The sequence below is a fragment of the Leptodactylus fuscus genome, chromosome 2 (genome assembly GCF_031893055.1).
Source record: "Leptodactylus fuscus isolate aLepFus1 chromosome 2, aLepFus1.hap2, whole genome shotgun sequence".
Taxonomy (NCBI): Eukaryota; Metazoa; Chordata; class Amphibia; order Anura; family Leptodactylidae; genus Leptodactylus; species Leptodactylus fuscus.
Genome location: NC_134266.1, coordinates 158,276,308 through 158,302,416, shown reverse-complemented (window position 1 = coordinate 158,302,416; position 26,109 = coordinate 158,276,308). Strand labels below are relative to the sequence as shown.

At 39.5% G+C, this 26,109-nt stretch overlaps 1 protein-coding gene across 7 annotated transcripts in view; it reads right to left on the bottom strand.

Moving 5' to 3' along the window:
* Positions 1–26,109, bottom strand: part of MSI2 (musashi RNA binding protein 2) — a 538,668-nt gene that overhangs the window by 229,730 nt on the left and 282,829 nt on the right. For all 7 annotated transcript variants that reach the window (XM_075264907.1, XM_075264910.1, XM_075264909.1 and 4 more), the window contains exon 7: positions 6,851–6,899. In XM_075264907.1, the coding sequence (XP_075121008.1) occupies positions 6,851–6,899 (49 nt within the window). The remainder of the gene's footprint in view (positions 1–6,850; positions 6,900–26,109) is intronic.

Below are 26,109 nucleotides of genomic sequence, written 5' to 3'. Positions count from 1 at the left end.
AGATTTTTCTGGTTTGGCGCAAGAGCAGAGCAACGGAAACGCATTCCATCTAATGACAGAAAACAACGGATCCCATGGGACTCCATTGATTACATTGGGGTTCTTTGGGCAACCATTATTTCTTCACAGGCTTGCAGAACTTTTTTTGTCTGGGATTTTTAAGATGGATTTCAGAATGGGGACTCTGACATTGTGTTAGCCAGTAGTGCTGTAACAACGGTTTTTAATCTAAATGTAATGCATATTACCTATATATTACATATGTCTAGTAACCACAGTATTATCATTTGTTTCTTTTTCTGTCTCCATCTTGACATATCTTAGAACATCTTTTCTTACAACTCCACATTGCACTCTTCCTGTTGTTCATACTAGACACATTTATGTATGAATATAATGAAAACTTGTTGTTATTTCTAATCGTGTCAAAGAGTCGTGTCTGGCTCATACAATGTCAGACTGCACATGGACACCCCCAACTGGTAACACCAATTTATTCATAAATTTCTAGGAGGAATAACAGAGGAATCTCACAATGCAGAATTTCTTTAAAATAGTTTTTTCATGAGGAACACAAATAATTTCTAACACAGGCATGTTAGGAGGGGTGACGGGTTCACTAAATGTGATCCTTATAAGCTATGTAACACGTCAATGTTGCAAGAGTCAGCTATCTAAGTGGAGTGATCAAGTCTTAGCAAGAGGTCAAATTCTACTGACTCAGCAAAGGTAAGGTTATGTGTCTCAATGACTCATGAAGGTACATCTGCCTGGACATAGAGAAAGTACATTTAGTTATTGTGAACACTAGAAAAGCACATCTGTCACTTTGTGACGTGTGACTCTCTCACCGTGCTCCAGATATTAACCATTTCCAGAAGGATCAGCTTATTTGTGTGTGATCAGATACACAATCTCTCAGAAACAATCGCATAGGTAGTGAGAACTAGAAGGTGAAATATGGTTTGGGGACAATATCCATTTGCGGACAGAAAATTGTTGTGGCGATGTCATGCACATTCATTTACTAGTTAGCATCTGTAAAAGCTGCAAAATTATAGGGAGACAACTTGTTTATAGAAATACAAAGACATAATGAAATGTGCAGCCACATTTAGAAGGCTTTATTTAGAAATGTTCCCATTTTATCCCTCAAGAGAACCAATGTCATCCTGTTGAACTCCAGGTGCCAGGTGCCTTCCCATGCCCCCCATCCTTTTCAAAGCTGCTCATATATAAATACACTGGCTGAATCAGGACTTCTCCCTCCATGCTTCATAATTAATCAACCTAATTAAAAGGAAACCTTCCATGCTTTGTTACCTGGAGGAGTGGGCAAATTGTCAGAGTTTACCCACTCAGCTATTCCCACCTATTGTTTAAAGCTGCTGTGAGCAGCAGTCTGCAGGGTAACCCTTTAATGCAGAGCAGGACCATGGCACACTCCGGCCACATGCATGGCTGTTTCTCATAGTAAAGGAAAGGCATTGCCGCAATAAAACAGTTGGAGAAACGCAGGGGTTCTTGTATTTCGGCTGAAATATTAGCTGTAGAGAAATTTATGTACACTAAGGAAAGCGGCACTTGCAATGAATTATGAATTCATGAGCTAAGAGATCACAAGATATAAAATTGCTGCAATTAACTAATCACAAGTCGCCGACAGAGCTGGTCCATTGGGGTTCTTACTTATGGCCAGAACAAAACAATCTGCTGAGGGCCTATGTACACTGTTCTGTGTAGTCAGGCTGCATATCCTTTTATGACCGCAGCTCGGCCGACCCAGCTCACTGGATTATAATCATCTACCACACTATGAGTTCTGGCCCTACTGCGAGCCTCTTGTCCTCATACTCAAATGGTGCTGTGAGTAACGGACAGTAGACCTGCACTCAGATGGGAACTCACCGCATCCTAGGTAACTATGATGTAGAGATTTTGGCTCAGCACAGCCAGAATCCGTCTTTGAAATCATAGTTTTATGGAAATTAAAATTAACCTGAAAGTGCATTGTAGCTTCAAGAAGAAAAGAGCATGGAAACATACTGGGATTTGTAGTTCCACAACAACTTGGGTAATGAAAATTGCCTACCCCTGATGTAGACTATGTACTATACAGCAGAGTTACACACATATTGTAATATAAGTACTAATATCAATTTAACAATATCTCTATCATCGATAGTTATTAGTACAACATTATAATAGCATAAGGAAGCTTTGCTGGCATCATGAAAGCAAGAAGTACCTTTGGGTCTAAAAGTCAAATACAGGCTGCTGTGGGCCATATTATGCTGATGGGCAATGGCGGGTCATTTCCTCACACCCCTGTAAGTTTTTTGGATCCTTTATGTAAAGGGATTAATATTGTTGTTGTTATTTATGCAATGGCCTAATATATTAATGAAGGTCAGTAGTGTCCTCACAGCAAGGCTAGGGCTACACAGAGAATTTGGCCACATCATAATTCCAAACTGCTGGACTTATTGTGACCATTGCGGTAACCTGAGCATGGCGACAGCTATTTTTATTAGCAGGGATGTAGGCAGCATGACACTGCCATCTTTTACTATGCAATGTCTGTCAGTGCCAAGTTGTTATGTAACCCTAACCTTACTGCTAGGCCTCACAGCACAGACCAGCACGTCTTGACATTGATGGTTTCTACATAGAAGTGGGAGAACTGTTTCTAGTGAAAGGCTTGTTGTCAGATTATATATTACATAATGATGAGGTTGGAACTGAATTATTGGGTCTTTTATGCTCCTTGATGTTAGTATGCACTCTACCATAAAGCCTTGCAGCAATGAGGGGCGACATGGTCATACATTGGCAAAGCATGGAATACATGGCAGTGCAGCAAGCACAATAAATAACTATAACTTTTCTCCCTGGTACTGGGACACCCAAGTATCTGCAAACTACAGGAGTCTTCTAGTACGATTGTCTGCTCAGGCTCCAAAAAAGAAGTTCACTTACTATAAGAAGCAGATGGAACACTTACTCATATAGCCTTTTTCCTAGTATGTGAGCATAATGCTGTGACTGTCAAGAAACATAAGATAAAGAACAGTACAACTGCAGAGAAGATCTGTCAGAGCAGGTTACAGGCTTTCCTCATTCTATCCACACTGGGATAAAACTCATGTTCTTAAAACGTAGCTGGCACCCTACATTTCTCTGGCCTGTCTATGTGTATGTAAGTAATAGAATCAGTCAGAGGCATAGATTTATATCCTAACCTTGCATTCCAAACTTCCATTTGATTGCTGTAATGTCTGCCAAAAGGGACTTCAAACACATTTCCCAGCCGCGCATTGTACTGCTCAACAGTAGATCACTCTGTATTTATCTACCGTAATTGGGGGAAAGCACGGCATTAACACTAATTTTATTTTAAGAAGATTTTGGCTCACAAGCCAGACATTTCATCTTGTACATTTATCATCACATTTACACAGCAGCCCGGCTAACTCTACAGTCTGACATATTACAACTGCTCGGATGTAAAGCCTGACAATGCAAAGAAATATCTATGGCAAACAGGTGACAATGTCTACTCCATTTGTCATTACACCAATATGGCCCTTACAACAATTGTACAATATTTTGTACTAGCACCTATCACTATTGTATATGCTGCTCCAGTATACTAAACTTACAACATCACTATACCAACAATGACAGGGATTTGATAGTACAAGATCATTCCATTATTATTATTTCATAGAATCCACAATTCTGGTGCACGGATCTTGTGATCTACTGGTGTGCTGCACTCGCTTCATACATGAGAGATCCTGTATAAACACCCTAGGGCTTGGTTCACATTTCTGTTACTTTCTATCTCATTTCCAACCAAAATAGGTTAAATAAATATATCAGGATCCTCATAAAATGAATTATAACGGAAAGAAGGAATCAGTCATAACTTATATTTGTGTGAACAGAGCCTTAGGGAAATCACACATAAAGCAAATGGATAGAATGGCGGTTCTAAATATATTTATTTATCAGAGAAATATTCAGCTGGCCGTACTGTGCAATGTGTTATACGGCAAGACACATCGAAGGGCCAGAGGCATGTGACCTTCAATAACCATTTCACCGGCAATGCTTCACACACTTTACACTGATTGGCCATTAGAAGAAAAGGCATGGAAGTACGACTGGTAAAATTACCTAAATGGCGATGCTGACAGAGAAGCCTTTAAAACAACTGTGGGAAGCTCAATTACACAATCTGGCTTACAGTCTACATCCCATCTAACCAGGGAATTAAATAATATTTCTGAAACGATTCAAAAGAGTTACTGCACAACATACCATGAAAAATAGAAGGGAATTATCATTTCCCAGTTTCAGTATCTGAAACATATAATTACAGTTCAATGACAACTCAACTAAGGCTAGGTATGAAGAAAAATCACAAATCTCTATTATCACAGTGCTATACAGACATATCCTTAAAGAGGACCTGTCATCTCTCCAGACACGTCAGTGTGAGGAAATCCTGTATCTGGAGGCCCCCAATAAATAAGAAGACTGGAGCATCTTTTCGTACAAATCTACATTATGCTGTTCCTCTGTTATTCCTCCTAGCAACTTGTAAATAAATTGACAACTGAGTGTTACCATTCCACTTATCAAAAGTGCTGTTTCCCTACCCATAGTAGTACTACTAGTACTGACTGGACAATGTGAAGGGGCACCCCTGCAACACATAACACCAATAGCCAATCTAGTTATACACTTCCATAAGGAATGATACTATACACAGCTTTATATACATATGGATTCCTATAGTATATAAGGAACTGATGTAATGCAATACACCCAAATACATGCATATGATCACTAAAGGGGCACTCTGCATGTCTACAGGTTGCAGGTGCTATGACAGTCCAGCCCCATTCACTACAGGGAATCCGAGTAATAATACAGCTTCTCTGAGCCTGTATAAAAGCAGCCATATCATTTCAACCTGCACTTTAAATAAGTCTATAAATCCTGAAGTCCCAATGTTCGGCCATTGTTTAGTCATTTCCCATAGAATATATTTTCAGCAAATAGTCACATATTAAAAAAAAACTTACTATGAAAACATAACAGTTTCTGCACATAGCAGAGATGGCCATCGGTCTATGTATACAGATGGAAATAAATAGTCAATCTGTAAAAGATCTGAGTGTTATGACTTGTTCTGGCTGTCACACCATGAAGATGAAGAAATTTAAACAGAGGTTACGGAAATGGATAAGCTATTTCCATGCACTGCTTGTATGAAACATTTCCGTTATTACATGCATCTCCTATGGTAGTTCGTAATTCCTTTTTCCTGAAGATTTTAATAGCAGAAGTTATACACCCGGCTCTATTATATCCCATTCAGAAGACTCTGTATGGATTAAATACGCAAACCAGTTCCCCTGCGCACAATAAAAAATAATACACCTGTACCACTTGACTCAGTATTTATGATGGTGCTGGAAAGCTTTGAAGTAAATCATATACAAAGCTATGTGAAAAGCTATACAGTGCTCACTTATAACAAAAGTGTCTTCTGGGTTTTGTTTTTTTTTTAGTCCAAAAAAAGAGCTTTTTGTAACAAATATCTAAAAACGTCCTGAAATATAGAACGAATATACTATACACGTGAACAGTCGGGCTGTGCTCACACTAGCAACATGGCTCACGATGTGGCTACATACTTACAAATCATTACCTATGCCTTTGAGTTTAATCGTCTGTCAGGTTTCCATAGGGGTGTCCAGTTTTTCTGACAGCAAAACTCGAACTACAGACTACTGTACTCTTGTTGTCAAAACTACTGAAAAACCTTGAAATCAATAACACAAATGTGAACATAGACTTAAAATGGCTATACAAGGTCATATACAATCAACACACCTGCAAAGCAAAGCACAACTCACAAAATGAAGTATTGTTCATTCTTCCCTTGATAAATGATAAAATAAAACTGATTTATGATGGCTAAATGTAATAACTTGTGTCTAGACCCTGAAGAAAACATGATTGTCTAAAGAAGTCTCAAGAAATTCTGGCCTGTAACTGTAGTGTTGACAGAATTCCTGTAAATCATGTCGGACATCAAATACAGGAATGTACTGAAGTACAACAAAGTACTGATATAGTGTAATTCATGAAAATGCTAAAATTCTCAACCCTCACGTAATCCTGCAAACCAGGTAATCCCACTGACATGAACTGGAGCGGCTAGTAAATGGAACGGAGCAGAATCTCTGAAGAAAACATGTCACATAAAGTAGAAGTATCAATTCCACAAGACCTGATATTTTCTGACTACCTAACTACTTTTAGACATATACAGATACTGTGCCCTAAAGGCACTCAACATAGAACACACAAAGAAAATAAACATGAAGGAACACAAAACCAATATACAAATCACCACCAGGTAATAGTCAACTCAGGCTGGGTTCACACCAGAGTGGGCTCTCTGTACGGGTATTCTGTTTCCCTCTCCGCTTGAAAAATGTGGAGAGAAAAGTGCTGCAAGCAGAGCTTCTCTCTCCGCATTTTTCATCCTTCTCATTGGAATCCGAGCGCAGACCACGAGGACCCCATCATAGTCTATGGAGTGCGTGGGTAACCGTTTTCTTAAGTAGATTAGGTTTGCATTTGGAGGGACCTCCCGAACAGAAACCCGAATGCCGATGTGAACCTAGCATTACTACATGCACAGTATACTGCACACCTGGTGACCCTTCAAGATTTTACAAGGAGCTTTATCATTGATCTTCTGATGGCTAACAACAGTTCTCCTGTGAATAAAAAGCTAAATCTGAGTAAAATGGTAGCAACTCACCTCTATGTCTATTGGTGGTTTTGTCAAACATCAACATGGCATCTTCAACCTAGAATAAAAAAAAGGAAAATAAATACTTAGAACAAATAAAATACAAGTAATTTAGAAACAAAGTATACCTATCAGATTTCTCATTACATAAGCCAACAGATACATGTCTAAAGTGCACAGATCATAATGCACACCAAGACATCACTGTATACACACGGACAATGGTAGCACTACACCCCCACTGTCAGGGCAGAACATTTTAGAATATTTTTGGACTATGGAAAAACTTGGAAGGGTAGAGAGCACTGGTGTACACATTTTCCAAACCTGCTGATAAAGTCATTATTACTCTAAACTCTCAAAATAGATACCCAGATTCTCATTCATTCTCTCTCTCTCTCTATACATATATATATATCTTGTATATATTTAGAACCATTTACCTGATATATATTGACCTAAGCTGTGAGGTATAGTTTGCATGCAGTGTCTATTTCCATTTTGCTGGGATATGTCTTGGTTTTGTATTTTGTTTCCGATAGCAGTATTGTACGTTTTAAAGTGACGTGCACCTAAATAACCTGCTTTGCAGGGACCCTTTACTGAGAATGTTATATTGTGTGAATGAACTTTGGCTTGGAACATGTCAGCCTCTGAGCTGTGTGGCTTATAACACATGTAATCTACAATAAAGAGATCATTTGATCATCATCTGAGTGCTGGAACTTGTTATATTAGGAATTTATTTATACTAAGAAAACTATTACAAGAATATCAGCTCGGTGTAGACAGTACTTACAAAGAAAACTGATGATAATAAATACTAAGATTAAAAATTTTCTCTCTGCCATACTATTCAGGAAATGAAATCTGTAGCATATGTGAGCTTGTCATGTGGTATAATGTGCAGTGAAACCATAAGGTATTATCTGTAGGTGACACATTTACAGTAGTTCTACTACTTGTCACTGTAAAGGTTTCATTTCTTTATGATATGGGAACTTGACACATTGTACCTGCAGTCCTACAATATCTGCAGGCATTAACCCTATAAATTTGCCTCAACAAATTTCCTGTGACACTACTCCCAAATTCAATATATCACATCTATAACATGGGGGGGGGGGGGAAACATTATGTCAAGTCAAAGTTTAATTTTTTAAAATTTTTTTGCAACAATTACAGTCAATGCATCCCAGCACAAACGGATGCAGAAAAATCCACGAGGTGTAAAGAAAAAAAAAAAACCTATATGGTACACTGCCTCTTAATCTATATAAACGTACTGTTTCCAACATGGTCTCTAATAAACATGTATAAGGTTAATTATATCTAATTTCCATTACGATGATGAAACAACATATATGTTTCGTTAATCACAGATTTATTTTGGGCTTAGGAGTCCATTGGTGGTCCATTTGATGACTGACAACTATCTCTCTATCTCAGGAAAGGGAAGCCTTTCCATTACTTTGTAGGTCCACCCATTGGACTCCTAAGCATAGAATGATTAGAGATTGAAATGTATAAAACCATGTTACCCAAAGATCAGCTACCATGTTTTACAGACATTTCTATCACACCCGCAAAACATTTATTTTCATCCTTTAAGACGAAAGCTTTCAGCAAAGCAGCATGATAAAAATGTGAGCATCCACAGGATAGTTGGCATGAGTTCTCCACCAGCTGGGCATTTTGCAATTTTCCAATTGGTGTATCTGGGAAGACGACTGTATCGCTTGGGCTTCAGATCAACTCTAGTTGAAGCTGCTGAACTATTGAAGCGGGTCCTATAGCTGAGCTAATACCAGGATTTTTTCAGGCTTGTTGGTCTCTATAATTACACTAACCCTCCTGGAATGCTCCCCTGAGTTTGGCCACAGTCCTTGGATCAGAACCATGAAACAAGGAGAATTTATAATTAAACCAATTTATTATTCTCATACAAAAGAACCTAGTGTGTGCCCTTTGCTGATCTCTCATTTTTAATAAAACATGTCCTCGGATATTTTTAGCTCCAAAGTAACCTCTGCACTAAAAACAATGTTTACACGAAACTCAGGACGATGGAGGGATTATTACTGAAACTGGAGACATAAAGAGATAGTGTACTTGAAATTGGTTTCTGTCCTATCAACCAAGTTTTTACTAAATCACACATTCTACCTAGAAATATGAGCAGTCGTTACCAACATGTCAGAGATCTTTACATTCAGTTCTGTCAGAACTGCCCATCTATATACAAGTTTATCCGTGGTCCACTACCTTCATATACCTAAGCTTTTATTTTTAGGTCAACAAATACATTCAAGAACTACTTGTGTTATAAACCAATAAAAAAAAAAACATAATAAATGATTGTTTATGGGTATGTCCATGTAGATTTCTCTCTGTGGACTCAAATGGTCAATACCTTGTCAAATAATCTCATGTAAGAGATAGAATATGATTCTTAACCAAAATGTAATGCATTTTGGTTTTTTTTTTAAGTTGTTTTCTTTCTGAATAACCTCTCTAATATTCCTGCCACTACGTGTTGTCTTCTTTGCAAATTAGATGTTTACTCCCAATTACTTGAGCAAGAGGCCCGAGATGGAAGCTACTGCATGTTTACACACAGGGCTTATCTGTGCTGCCTTCCTGTACACTGCTCACAGAGGAGTCTATAGCTTGTCACATATACGCAGCTTTCCCTATTGATCACAGACAGGGGTGTAACTAGGAAAAATGCTGCCTCCTAGCAAGCTTCTGACTGGGACCCCCACATGGTATAACACCACCTTTACTGGTCCCTCCACACATGGCATGTTGCCCCTTAAATTGCCCCCATAAAACACATTGTCGCAGTTACAGGCCTCCTTACAGTAAGGACACACATTAAAGGTGCTCATATTGTAAGTGTCTCCATTATAGGCCCTTACAGAGGTACTTTAAGACGCTACTTACTGAATTACTCCAGTAGGTAACAGATGATTTGGACTTAGCCATCACCTCTCCTGCCCATGCCTCTTCTTAGGCATATTACGCTCTGGCACTTGGGATGCGCCTTCTAAGAAGAAATATGCAGCAGGACCCAGAGCAGTAACTGGAGGTGGTGGTGGACAGGAGCAGAGATAAGCAAGTGAAAATTGGTCATTAGCTGCTGGATAAATCCAGTAGTTAACAGGCTATTTATTTAAAAAAAAATGCAGAAGGGAACTAGTGGGCTCAATAAGGTCACAGGACCCATGGCAGCCACTACAGCTTCAATGACGGAAATTATGCCTCTGAGCCTCAATCTTTTTAGCTGCACCATAACCCGCTTTTGGAGTAAAATGTCACTGAGGATTTTATTTGCTATTTTACAGTTACTTCTGGCACAATCACATGTAAATAAACCAGAAGTAGTAATACTAGATGGCAGAGGTTTAATAAGAACAGGACATTTGTATGCAAAAGAACAGCAGATTATCTACAATTTTCCATGTATACGGAATGATTTCTTTCTCTTGGGAAGTAAGGGGCAAGAAAGAAGGAGCAGTAAACTACAGAAAGGCTAGTCTCTGTATAACCCCCTGCCTCAGAGAGAAATAAAAAATGTTTTGCTGCCAGTAGCAGCAAACTGGTAACCACTAATAAAAGCTTATACAGCCAGAGAACAGATTTCTCAGCAAGACCTTGCAGATATTTCAACTTTTGATGAAAACTTGGGTACATGTTAACAAATTGCTGTGTTGCACAGTAGCAGCAAAGTAGATGGGATTTAAAGAAATGTCATCCACACACTGCACATGAAAAAAAAGTGCAAAGGATGAAATCTGTGGTATATGCACAGTGGCTATCTTAAGAATTCCTTTGAAAAAATCCATAATTATTCAGGCATTTTTGGCTGTGCTACAACTCAGGACTTTGCCAGGCGTTAATAGGTTTACCAGGATTGATGACAAGGGGGCCTTTATTAAGCTCCCTATTGCCATGATAACCCACCAGCACACCACTATTGACCCTGGCATATACTACCACTATAAGAAAATCAAGAAGCACTAGCGTGGACCACCAAAGCATCAGTGCCAATATTGAATTAACATAAGAATAATATTTCCTTTTTTATATCATGACGTTTCCTCCCTTTTGGTTAATTTTTGCTGATCCTGGAACCCCTTATAAATCGTACTTCCCAGTACAAAACATCTTCTGATAAGTTAATACTACAGGTGAAAATAAGAAAGTCTGTTTTATATGCAACATGTTTTCTCTGCTTATTAGATTAAGCTACTTTTGACATATAATTTTACGGAGAGGGGAGGGGGCGGGGGAGGCTGCTGGAAAAGTTACAAGTCAATATGGAGATTTTATACAGATAAACAGTCTGAGTAAAGAGACAAGAGCAGCCTAATAAGTGGAGAAGAAAACAAATTCCTTTAAAAGGTATAGTACAAAGATTCTCATATTCATGAATATGTACATTTATGGAAATTGGCTTAATAATTGTAGGTATGTATAAGGAAAACTACAATTTAGCAGCTGGTTTGTATGAAAGCCACCTAAATTGGGGTGATGTTTGCAGCTACTGTATATTCCTGCTAGAATTGCATTGGGTCTTCTGTATATTACTACATCCCATGTTTACATCCCATGTTTAGGTACTGTAATATCTATGATTCCATTCTTCCTAAAAGTTAAAAATGCAAATAAACATAACAAAACATGATGTGGGGCACAATGTGCACTGCACTAGAAATGTAGAAAACAATCTGATAGCGATGAATATGACTCTACTTTAACCAGTTGTCAAAATTTGTCACCCATTGATACATGAAGCTTGCAATGAGATACTTGGTTTATGTAGCCACTGCTTACTCAATAGTTAATTTCCTTATTCTTCGCTTAGATTTTTTCCCTTTAACCACGCATTGTTGTGCACAAATTTTCTGCTTGAGTTCTAGATTCTCTCCACCCATATCCTTCAGGGCAGCCATTGTACACAGAAGAATGGGCTTTATTCTTTTGAACTGAGGTCATACAATACCTCCAACCACCTGACCGTAGACAAAGGTGAAATTATATTGAATGCTTAAAAAACACATATTCTAAAGCTTAGTAAAACAACATACAGATGAAACTGTTAAAAGACGAAAAATGAAAGGTTGGAAAGGAAATGCTTTTTAATTGAGTATGGATACAGTCTTTTCTTCTTGATTCAGAAAACCTATCAATGCGCTGGCAGAGCAGCAAGGACTGAAACTAGAATACCCATGCCACACAAAGAAGCTGAATAGAGTGAAAGGGAAAAAATACAATCCCTGCATGCACAGCTCAGCTCTCACGCTTCTCGGTGAATCAAAGAGAATGCTCGTGTGAGACTTCACCAAGGAGAAACTAGTCAAGGTCTATGATTGTGTATCCATGCCTAAGCAAAATGTTATCTATTAGTATCTTCCCTCCCCTCTTTGCTAAAACAAAAACTAATAACTACAGTAAGTGAAGTGCAGTCCCAGAGGAACTCTACATGTTACACAGTCATTTGCATATAGAAAAATGCTAAATGAGAGCAAAACTAGAACAATAAAATCTTACCCAAAACTAAACACTTTACCAGTGTAATGGAACATTTACTTCTATTTACACAAGTAAGTATCTTATTTCTTATCCACAGATAGGTTATATGTGTAAGATGGGTTTTTCAACCTGGCTGCTGGGATCCTCACTAGAATGAGGTTCCCTTGTAATCCATCTGGGCGGAGAGGCTGTCACATAAGTATACAGCCGCTCCATTCATTTCTATGGAATTGCAAGAGATAGCAGAGTAAGCGGCCTGCCTCCATCCACACACAGGCCACATATTAGGGCATTCCATATTCTGAACCTTTTGGTATATGATCCTCCAGTACTGTGGAATTTTGTGAAGGAGATCTCACATGTATTCACAATAAGGACCTTTTAATTTTATACATAAGTGTACAATGGACCCCCACTCTCCTGTTCGTGGATATGAGATAAATTGTCAGATTCAGCACTACCCTTTATAGTGTTCATAGAGCAGACTGCCATGTGTTAAAGAGGACCTTTCACCACCTCCAACAAGTCCAGGTCTTTATATCATTTAATAGGTGCTGCACCGCTGATTCCAGCACAGCCGTTTTTTTTTTACTTCTCTAGTCCCACCATTCCTAGCAATTAATACTAATATTTTTGGTTTCTGATTTGCTATTTAGGTTCTGTACTGTCACATGAGCGGTGTCAGGCAGGATTAGACAAGGCTCATGATTCTGAGCTCTGACACTTGGCTGCCTCTGATTGGAGCTTTGGATCATACCCCCCTGCCTGACGCTTCTTACATTACAGAGCTTAAATAGCACATCAAGCACCAAATCTAACAGCACTTATTGCTCAGGAATGGTGGGGCTAGACAGAAAATTCCAACTGGGCTAGGATCAGTGGAGCAGCAGTTATTAACAGATGCTAATAACAGTAGTTGGTGGCGAAAGATCCCCTATAATAAAACCTGAGCTACATTGATCAGCTGATCACAACACCAACTTAGTTTTTAAAAGATGTTTTCTTGGGTCATTGATAAATAATCCCTTACCAATCTTTCTGATTATAGGTAATCTGGGCAGCATGGATTGAACTACGAGGACTGTAGGGTACACTTAATACATAGTAATTCAGCCCCAAATTCTGGCCAGAATCAAAAACAATGGGAGGCAGTTTTTTCAGGACATGCTCAATATTGTCATAGAATCCACGGCTCGAGACTAAGCCCCATTGTATCTTAGGGTTATCAAAGCCGCAGCAGAAAGCTCTACTACAGCTTTCTGCTGCAGAATACACAGGGATGGAATTTGGAGAAGAATCCGAGGAGGAAGACCGCCTCAAGTTCCTCCATATTCAATAGTATGAACCCAGCCTATTGGTAGATTGACGTTCTTGATGAGGAATAATTGTCTGGTTCACAAATAACTTTCAGTCTGTACTATACCAGACTACTCGCATGTCTTGTGATAAATATATAAGTCTAAGGATTGATCTGAATCGGCATCTACAAGGAGAACGAAACCTAAAGTAGCCCCAAGACATGCCATTATTTGTTTTAATGCTGGTTTACATTGCCTTCTTTACATTGCGAGAGATGAATGGATCCTCCAGGAAGCAGCCTGCAGCAGGCCAATTCCTGTGTCCTATATATCGCTACAAATACTATGGATGAGTCTCCAATGCTCAAGTCAGCTTAAGGCAGGCATTAATCAGAAGTAATTAGGATCCTCTGAAGACAAAGACTTAGGAGAAATATTTTAAACATTACAAATTGACCATAACCAGTCCCAGGCAACACAAGTGTATTTGCTCAATTCGCTTAAAATGGACCTAAAACAATCCCACTAAATCGGTTTACAGCTACAGAAGCACAGAACTCCAGGTTTATACAGGAGAAGTTTCTGCACTGGTAGAGTTAACTGCAGCATCCCAAAGCTGTGAACACAAGAAGAGGGAAGCAGCAAGAAACACATCTTTAATCACTGCCTGAGAGCGAAAAAACATAAACCTGGAGAAGACAAAACTTTTAATAATCCTAACAGTTCCTGTGCGCGGCTTAAATTAGAAAGACCAGTTCACACCAGATGGCAAAGAGACAAAAGCAGCAGATTTCAGCTTCCTACAGCAACATATTACACAAACTAGCTGGTGGAGTTTATTAGTTATTAAACCTGTTACCGTGCACAGTTCTGCGCACCGACTCCATATATCCTCAGAAGATAGTAATGCAGTTACGTCGTATATTTAGTGGTTATTCTACTATTTACCAACAAATCTTAGTGCAAATTGTTCTGGTGGAAAAACATTGTTTATGTCTTGTCCCAATCGGTGCGGAGTGTACTGTTGTTCCCTGTTCTGCCACGAATACTGTTATCCCATGGATAATGAGCCCAACATGTATTTGTAGGTGAATGTATTCAGACTTCACTCACAATCCATACCTCACTCTTTTAGCGATGCAATGGTTATACTTTTTCCTGGTTCAGGTGCTTTCTAATGTGTCCGTCTGCCATGTATACCTGAGAGTTTACCTCATTGACTACCTTAAGCAAAATCCATACATCCATGGGCGAGGAAACATGTTCCGTGTGACACCCACATTTCATGGCTTGACCACAGCAGTTATGGACAGAACCATAGAGTAGATTTCTAGGATTCTGTGTTTGGAGTGCTTATATCTACAGTACATGCTGCTGCGAGTGCAGTTCATTTTGAGAAATGTGGGCATCTCACAGGCAGTTTCCCCAGCCCAAACATGGATGTGTGATTTCAGTTTTTGTGTCAAATTTCTATAATTAATATTTATATATATATATATATATATATATATATATATATATATATATATATATATATATATATATACACATACCTGTCTGCTAACTTCGTTATCTAGCCGGTTCCTAGACAAGTGTGCCTCAGCTCTTGATACTATGCTGGCCCAAGCCAAGATTCACCAATGTGGCCTCTGTTCCAGCTCTGTTCCATCAGTACTGAACACGTCAGCTCTGCTAAATCAATGATAAAGTCTGTACTGCTATAGTCCAGCTCTGTTCAACCTGCATTAAAAGTTGGACTCTGTTACTACATTTGCCAAATCTGGCTAAATCATATGTGCCAATTTTGCCTCCATTCAACCTTTGCACACAGTTTGGCTATTTAATGTTGCCAACCCTGCATACAGAGTTATGGACACTGGCTCAACTGACCCTTCATTGCTTATCACTTAACTCTCCCACCATTGAACTGAATCTGTTCTTATCTGCTGTATTATTCTTGCCACATCTATCCAGTTGTTTCTACATTACTGTGTACCCATTCTGAACTACTACCCTTTATGACCTCCGACATCAGCTAGAAAAACTGAAAGAATGCTACATTCAGTGTACAGCTTTGCTAGTATGCGCCCTGTTGCCCAGGATTTCGGTACCATTAGTTTTTTTTAAATTTTGATACCAATATCCCTTCACTGTCAGGAGGGCATGCCTTACAGCTATGGCAACATTACCAACTGTTTAACCACCTATACGCTGTGGACAACTGTGACTGTGGTATCTAAGCTGTTACGCTGTATGGGGTTCTTACATCTTTAAACTGAATGACGTGAAGACAACATCATAGGGGAAGGTGTAAATTGATCATCTATCATCACAGCTGGGAGAATAGTCAGACCTGTCATCACAGACAAATTGTAATACAGATGTATTACAGTATACTGTATGAGCTAAAAAACTATTTGCGGTGGAACTTGTGCCCGTTGGAGCCAAATTAGCATATTAACGGATTCATTCGAAAACTACTGAGGCAATTTACATACAAAAGGTAGGTGTGGAATAGCCTTTCTGAAGGCTATGCAATTATGTGCTTAGTTAAAAATGACTTTTTCCAATGATAGAGCCCTTTAAAGCTTCAGCACAAACAAGAACATACCATCCTATAGGACATCCCCATAAACAACCCATATATACTATAGTGATGAAGTGTTAATTTGTATTACTTGTACTGTTTATTTTTTTACTTATCACTTGGTCACATGCAGTCTAAAAAGGCAAATCTTTCCATTTCTAATTTAGTAAGTATTTCTGATTTAGTAAGAATAGATTACCTTAAAATTCACACGCATTAGAAGTCAATGAAGAGGGTAGCAAAAATAACAATTTTGGATGTTTTGGCTTGAGCGCTCATTGGATTAAATGAAGTACTATTAAGGTAGTCAAGAGTCATTTGCTGACTGGTTAAGCATGACTAAAAATAGTCTTTCTGATTTCTACAGTCCTTCTTGAGTGGTCTCGCTGTCACTACTTTGTATCCGTTAAAGATGGTGGTATGGCCTTATGAAATGGAAATGCAAACACCGTGCTCATTAGCTCCGATTTCTCAAGTTTTGCACCTGTGATGTGTCAGACAAACTGTGAAAATGGGAACTTCATCTGAGATACGCTTTCACTGACTTGTGGGTGAATTTAGGAAGACTGTCAGGCACAGAAGCTAGATTCTGTCACTGGATTATATGGAACTCGCTTAATCCAATGGCAACAAAATAAAGTGAACATTATCTGAATTTTATATAATATCATTATATGGTTCTCATCTATGATTCACTGTGCTGTGCCTATACAGTCCTGATTATAATGGATACATTGTAGGATTTTTTAAAAAAGAGAAATAAATAGAATATATCTTCTATTGTCAGAAAATGGATGAGGGCAGGGTAACATGTATGCCCTGACTGGCACATTCTACTCTCTTCCCTCCCTGGTCAAGTCATTTTCTCCCAAATGAGAGTACTATGGCCTAATTCTTCAAGTTATTTATCCAGGTTGCACATCTCACACATAATATTTGGCTCAGTGAAAAGAAAATCTAGTTTAGCTGCTGGTAAACTGTCAGGTGCTATTATTTGCAATACGGCAGTGAAATCTCAAATCCACCAGCATGCTCTTTCAGATTTACCACTGCTATCCATGTAAATTAACAAAGACAAATGCTTCCAGCGCCGCAGACTGTCTGAGAAATCAGTCTTCCCGTTTCCAGCCCGAGGTCGAGATTACAAGCATAAAAACAGAAATGCTTTAATCTTATTTTTCGATGTAAGGTTTGTTTGGATAATACCTTTAAAGCACTGTTCATTCACTAGGAAAACGCCCAGGAGCTCACTGGGATGCTCCACTTCAAATGCCTTGATGTCAGCAGCGAGAATCCCCCCAGGCACATGTATGAAGCTCCCACCTACTCCAGCTACTAATTATTGAAGCAGAAAGCAGCTTGTTAGACGCAACAAAGTTGTAGAAAAAGCTGTCATGTCACGCATTAAGTGTCCACAAGCAGAACTACTCCTGGAAAGAGCAGGCAACGCTTACACAAAATGAGAGCGCTTCTGCGACTTGGGAAAGCAGTGCTGTCTGGGGACAGATAGACATTTTCAAAGAGGGTGATCATTATTTAACCAGAGACAGGCGGCAATATTTAATGCCAACAAACAGTTAACTTTTGTGACTAGAACGGTCAAAACAATTACGTACCAAAGCTCGACAATAGATACTATACCAAGACTCATAAATACATTAAAAGGACCATGTGACAATATCTCGCAAAAGACAAATCACAAAACATGGATCCCGCTCAATTCTCAATAACTAGGATCACAAGGTACGCCTATAAATCATTGTGCTTATTTATCATATCTATTTTTGTAACCTTCTCTTCTTTCCCATGGATATAATAAAACCCATGTTACTCTTCTCGCCAGATGTAGGATGGCGTGTCGAGGCGTCACAAGCTCTTTTAAGTCATAAGCCAACAGCGAGGCAAGCAGTCAGCACACTGGCTGCCAACACAGCAAATACGTCCGGACTTCAAGCAAGCAGCAAAATCAGCAAAATGTATTCCTATTTCATGCACTGAAAAAGAGGAAGGTGAGCGGCAGCTTCCAGCACTGTGCTGTGTCTCAAGGGAAGACTGCCTGAGCACTAATGGCCTGAAGACGTGGATGTGCATGAGTAGACCTTGTCAGGGTCTAAGGCAGCCAGATCTACTCCAGCAGTCAAAGAGCCTATAAGCAGGTGTGTGAGGAAAAAGAAAATAGAAAAAAGTTGCCTAATACATATGTACATGACTAAATATAGGTTTTACTCATTCATTACATGACGTGATAGCACAGCATCCTCACAATCTTCAACACTGAAGTCTTCAGAGTACCAACCAGGAAAGTGGAGTCTATCAGCCAAACCACTGGCTCCAACTAATCTATTATTCCATAGCTCAACTCCAACTCCTTCATAAATGGTCATGGTCAGTCAGAAGCAGTAAAGCTCCACTAATTAAATGAAAAGCTAGTGAATGACGTACTGGGAAATAAATATGCAATAAACTCCCACTCCACAGCCCTGGTTACAACAGATCAACCCCCTTGTCTCAGAAAGCTGGTAACCCTTAAACGTTCCGATGAGGACAACTGAAGTGACCAGAATATAATACTAGCATTGTGTCTGTGGAGAGGGTACAGAATAGACTCACCGCATACACTAGAGTGTAATATCAGACTGGGGACCCCAACCATGAATTGGGAGCCTCATGTTGCTTGTGTTGCTTACAATATTTCAATTTATCTGTATATGTTGGAGATTTTTATGTTTTTTTTGTTCCTCCATGTAATATAGCTCTCTGTCACATCTGTACATATAGTGGCCCACAAGGTAGAAAGATTGTGAGCCTTTGTCATATGTAGACAAACCAGCAAAACTCTATACAGTGGACCACAACTCATAAATCTCAGATGGTCAACAGTGTTGTATTTATGCAGACAATAACATGTGGCGCTATAGACCCATTGTTCAATTTATGTCTTTGTATTTTACAAATCCTCTTTCTTTAGCACCTACCCTGTAACATGTACCCTTCCCACTGTTGTAACGTAAAAAAGTTTAATAAAAATGTGAAGGGAAAAAAATCTGCACCTGTTCAGTAACTAATAGTAAATGCTGCAGCACGTGTTCAGTAGTAATTTTTTATTTCATGCTGTAAATGAGTTAGGTTTGGCAATACCAAATTCACCTAAAATATACTTTGCTATGAAATTTCAGTATAGAATTAGTACTAAAAGCTAGAAGCAAATAGTGAACTCACCTATAGACTGAAAGCTATCAAGCAAATTATAACGTGCCATATACCCTTTGCTAAACCTCTGAACATCAGGCGTCCATAATAATGTATGAAAGGAAAGACTTCATAAAGAGTAGGAACAAATTTTAGGGAAGGGTTAAAATGTCCTCGAGATGATCCTCATGTGGGGATATTCTACCATCTTCTCTAGAGACGTGTAACATGATCTAATGATTAGATCTACCTAGTAAAGGACACAACAGGTCTTATTTGGAGCCCATTGAATCATGGACTGGTACAGGAAAGAAACAGCACAAACCATTCCTGGGGTATTTCCCAGCAGCAGTAAAGAACAATGATTCTGGAGGGCAACTACTAAGGCTACTATCGGGGCCACTACCTGGGCTCAGCTGGTTGGGTTTATTTCCTACACAGAAAAAGGTGTATACTTATTAACACAGTACTACAAGCTAAGATTTCTATTCATATTGTGTAATACAAGCCACACATGGCAAAAAATTCAATATCAAAAACATAACATTCAAAATATTCACTATTATAACAGGGAAGGTAATGTATGCCATACATAAAACAATGGTTGTAGGGTATACCAAAAGCATCGACTAGACTACATAAGGCTGCCAAATGCATATGAACCTAAAGGCAAGAGACCTCACAAGTGACCAATTGGCTGGATGACCTGGATGCATGGCCATTTCCTGTGCATTAACAGGGACCAGGACGTAGAGACCTGCAGGGGATCAGGGGTGCAGGCATCATGGATTTTGCTTTTCATGCCATTCTGAATAAAATGACAGACCAAACAACCCCTATAAGCCTTATGTGGTTGAACCAAGTCAATAATGAAGGAAAAAATTTTAAGGCCGGGGCCCCACGGAACGTAAACGCGGCAATTTGCCCGCAGCGGAGACGCTGCGGGAAAAATCGCAGCATTGTACAGTGCAGGCAAAGTGGATGGGATTCATGCGAACCCCATCCCCACTTTGCGGAAAAGATCGCAGCATGGACATGCTGCGATTTACAAAGCCGTTGCAGCTTTGCAAATCGCAGCATGTCAATTATATCTACAGAAACGCTGGTGGCTTTCCCGTAGACATAATGTTAAGAGAAAGTCCGCAGAGGAAAACTCTGTGACCCTTATCTTAAAAGCACTGCGGAAATAACCGCAGTGTGTTCACACCGCGGTTCTTTCCGCAGCGTTTTAGCGCTGTGATTACGGCCCATGGGGCCTTAACCTAAGTGAGTTTTTCTGGAGTTTTCTGTGCTGTAAATTGTGTAAATTGTGTCTTCTGTTCGGAGATGTTACTTGACAAATCTGGTGTACAACAGCTTGACAGTCAAATCACATACACTTTTTACCCAGTTTTCAAAAGTGGCATGAGTGATGTAAAAATGTTTAATAGTTAAAAGACAGTTACTGTAATCATTCAATAAAACCCCCATGATGTATACAAGGCAGCCCGCATTGCAGAGACAAAGACATTTCCTAAAACAGGCATACAAACTGATTAATGTTTCTCCCATAAGACGTATGCAGGGTCTGTGGATCCAAGTGCATATCATTAAGATGAAAACGAAAACGCCTACCCGAAAATGGATGTTTTTTTTCTTATTACCAGAGTCTTTAGTCAGCAAAATGAGAATAATTCTAGGCTGCATATTACTCATATTGAGCTTAAGAACAGAACACCTGACAGTGTTGCATGCTTAGTAGTTCACTACAAACTATTCAAGCCTAACAAGGCTGAGGCCCATCCAGGAAACACGGTTTGTGCGCAGGCCACATTTACAGGAATGAATTCAGTACCGTAGTGATTCAGCCGCTCTTGAGCTTACTGCATCTTATATCACTATGGTGAAATGAGTCCCATTCACACTGCAAAGATCACAGATAAATATGGTCCATTCACGGACCATGTTTCGGACATGTAACTTCGTCGTGTGAACAGCCTTACAGCAACTCTTTTTGGCTAGGATTTTCCTTTGGCATGGCAGTAATATGTGACTACAGATGGAGTAGTTTAGGTTTGGGAACAGTTCTTCTATGCTTTTAGTAGATATTGTCACTCTACTGACAAGTTCATCTAATCCTTTTGACTAGAGATGAGCGAGTAGTGTTCGATCGAACAGGTGTTCGATCGAATACTACGGTATTCGAAATACTCGTACTCGATCGAACACTACTAGCTGTGCGAAGTTTAAGGTTCGATGCAGAACCAGCGTTGATTGGCAGAATGCTATACATTTTGCCAATCAATGCTGGTTCTTCTCTTACCTTTAGAAGTCTTCTCCACGCAGCGTCTCCGCGGCGTCTTCCGGCTGGAATTCACTCTGCCTAGGCCCTGATGCGTAGGCAGAGTGAATTCAAGCTGGAAGACGCCGCGGGGGCGCTGCGCCGGGAAAAGACTTCAAGACGAATCCAGCCCGACCGTCACTCGTGGACTTGGTAAGTATAATTTTATCGAATTTTTGCGTACTCCTGAAACGAGCATTTCCCCCCATAGACTATAATGGGGTTCGAAATCCGTTCGAACAGCCGAACAGTGTGCGGCTGTTCAAATCGGATTTCGAACCTCGGACATTTTAGTGTTCGCTCATCTCTACTGGGTAAAAAGCTTAGGGTATGTTTACATGTTCAGGTTTTGTTGATGCAGTTTTTGAAACCAAATCCAGGGCAGGACAGAAAAAAAAAAAAAAAAGATGCAGCAGCATGCCACATAAACACAGTCAGCATGGCTGAAAATGACCGTCTGCCATTAATAATTCTTATTAAGAGGGGAGGACTTGTTTTCTAAGGCTTGTTACACTATTATACATTATAACATAATGACAGCTAAAGGGCGAATTGATGTTATTTGCTTTATGGGTTTTTTTTGGTTTTTTTTAGTATATTTGAACATGACTTTGTTGTATATTATGTAACACAGGCAGTATTCCAGCTTTGAACAGTAACCAAAAGGGAAAAAAATAACACCTACAGTTTCATCATATGATGTATCTTTCAAGCATTCAATATGTAGAAATGTGCTACTGCTTCAGCTGTGAAATGACACAAATAGCGCAAGGTCATTTCTATTATACCAGGCTTACCCTCCACACAGATGTGAATTCCGCTGATCGGTTTGTATTGTACTCTCAAAAAGCCATTGAAAATGTTAAACAGAGAACTGCATTCAAGGAAATGGATGTAGTCTAGAGTTGTCACTACTGGAGTGCCCTGAATTGTGAATAAACTGCAGCACATAGAAGACACAGCGCACACCTTTCAAAGACGACCTTTCCACCATCAACTCCAACTCTTTGTATCCGTCAATAAAGTCGCACCACTGTTTCTGCACTGTTGCAATAATGGGCTAACACTGTTTTATAATATTTTCTACTATTTTGTATTGCTTATCACTGGATATTTGCACTTTCAAGCTTTATGCTGGACATCTAGGTGTTAATCAGCCATTTCTGTGTTATTGTACAGGCAAGACTGGCTTATGTTCTGGGTCTCCTAGAAGGTTGGAAGAGTTTAATGGTCGCTAGGAGCCCCAGGTCAGCTCATAGACCAAGGAATTAGACTGTGGAAGAACACCTCCAGCTCTTCAGGCTAGTGGCCAGTATGGTTAAAGCAATCCCATGTCATCAGACCCAAGCTTTCTTGAACTTGCCAGTTGTTGAACATTTCCACTGCTAAAACAATGTGCAAACCTGCCCTGCAATAGTGGATAGAAAAGAGGACCCAGAGGTCGCTCCAGACAGCCACAATAGAAAGGGTCATTAGACTGAATAACTGCCAACTGACTCCCCGTGTCTTTATTCACACATAACACCAAGAGAACACCAAAATACTACGATAAATAAAACGTGAAAACTGTAGAAGTGGGTACCCTGGAGAAACATATACCATCACTTTAGTGTGACCCCCTCATGTGACCAATTCTGTCCAGTGAGCCTACCATTCTGCGTTCTCCACACTGCTGAGCCCCAGTGTGTATGGTGGTGCAGGGAGAGATCTAATACGTATACATGAAATGATATATGCCATTTGAAGCCATATGAGTTTTCGATGACAGATCTGTACAACAGGGATAGATAATACTGCTCTGTGCATGAGTCTTTAAATACACCCAAATCTGCTTGCTCTCCCCAAGTGGTGAATGCACAGCACCAAGTATAATATGGATACATATCTGTGAAAAAAACAAAACCAAAAGGGGCATACAAACACCACTACTAATACAGGATACCAACTGGTGTCAGGACTAAAATGTCACATTTCCAGGCAGTTGTGACTTTTTTACATCACATATTAGTGGAGACGGCACAAATAAAGTATATTAACAATAAATGTATGTAGCCACTCCAGTCTCACTCACAAAGACCATCTTACTCACTGCTGCCAAAAGTATTATGCACTTGAGACAGAAGAGCCTTTGTTACATGTCCAGAAACCTTTACTGCCTGGTTTGGTTCCCTGAACCATGACTGCACTTCAGTACAATGACTTTTCAGAGACAGCTGGAAGACAACGCGCAGGTGAAAGCAGAGTCCCCGGTATCACTGAGGCTTCCTGTGAGAATGAAGGGGAGCTGCCGAGTTCAACTGTCCCCCTGTAAATACCTGCTGAATACGTGTGAAGATAAGACATGGATTGCATTACCTGAGTCCCGCAGCATGAAGAGTTTTCTATTGCCCATGGATAAAGGAAACAATTGACACAGTCAGACCAAGGCAACAGCCTCAGCTGCAGCATGCGAGACAGTCATTTATTAGCAAAGGAGAGAAAATAAAAATAAACCCAGCTTCGCTTTCCTCCCTCTCCACTGTAATGAAAGACTTTTCAGTTTATTTCCTGCCAGATTCAATCGTTTCTTTTGTTACCTTTTCCTGCTGGTAATTGAGTTGTGTTGGGGCCGCCAGAAAAATAGAAGCAACTGGTCATTGGGGTTTAACTGGGAACAGGACAATGACTGCTGTTCTGTGCATCACAATACTGCTCCCACTTCCCAATCCACACACAAACCTCATTCTATACATTTGCTTTTATACTTCATGTCTAGCGCTAGATGCTTTCACCCGCCATCACAGGGGTATCGGAAATAAATGAAGGTGCCAATATGAAGTGCCCCAGTTCTATGCTGGATGGCGACATTGGTGACATTTACAATGACTTGAAGCCGTAAAAGACTAAACCAATGAATGTAGAAAATATAGAATTTAGTGGTAGTTAAGGATAAGCATATATCATTAACATTGATCACTAGCTGAACGCTAGCAAAGATTTTCTGCAGAGAAAAGAGCAAAGATTACTGTTTGTAGAAAAGTGATTTATTTTTTTTATAGCCACATTTTCACGGAGGATTTCTCCATTTGTAATGTAAATCTGCGGCAAAAATCTACATATAACACCTTTGTATTTTGCTACATATTGGTAGCAGCACACGTGGCAAAATATCCTGGTTGTGACTAATGTGTACACAGAAACATCACAATAACTAGAAATGTAAATTAAAATACATCCATCAAGCAATGGTTATTATAGAATACCTTCTTAAACATGTACATGTGAGGCCAAACTTGTCTTGGAAGCAAATTCTCACTCAATTGTGGGGTAGCCAGGAAAAATCTAAGCTGCCTTATCAGTCTTATGTCTGTAAGCAGTCTTAGACTAATCCAATAGTTTACAATTGCATATGTAACAATAGGATGAACTACTATTCTATATTGTAATAACCCACAAACCAATATCACATATATTGTGACATCTTTCAGGATGCAATACATTTTGATGGAGGCCATCATGGGTGTAAAAACACACAAAAAACCTCTAAGTACACTGTATATGGACAGTGTGATCCAAGTGTTAGCTCCGTGGTGAGGCATATGTGATAAGAGCTGTGTTGTATCCTTCACTAATACTCCATAATGTTATGTTATGGAAAAAAAGAGCCTGTCAAACAATATATGAGAGGCAAGATACTAATAAAGTGGATCTGTCTTTGGATTATGCTGTCCTATGTAAGTGAGTGGGAGGATATACTAGTGTATTCAGAGGATATACTAGGAGAGTGAGCACCCCCTAGAATTGACAGGCTGTTGTGTATTTACATACCCTATAACTAGCCATCAACCAATGCAAAGAAGCAGGTGCAAGAATATCACTTACCAACTCATAACCTGTGTGCCTGGTGTATTCTCATATCACTATATTAGACAAATGACGTTTTGGTGCCACACTGGCTTATAAAAGATGGGATCTGTCTTCATACTAATCTCTCTTTGCATATAGCAGCTTTAATGGGGTATTTGTTACTAGGGAAGGTGCAACAGAATTGGTCACAGTGAGAAGTAACGTAGGACATGACAAAAGAATACTGAAGAAGCAATGGTTGTTTGTGAACATTTTGTTTGCAAATGTTTTGTTCATGCGCCACACAAAGTTTCTCCCATAAACCTCATACAAGGGCATACTAATAGTAAAGAGATGGAGGGCCACAGAAAAGCTTATTTTATCCAGAATTCATTTGTGAACAGGTTGCCTATAAGCCAGTAAGACAAAACAGGTGACAATCTACCTCTGTGAAAATCTCACCCAAGTAGAGATGAGCGAGTACTATTCGAAACGGCCGTTTCGAATAGCA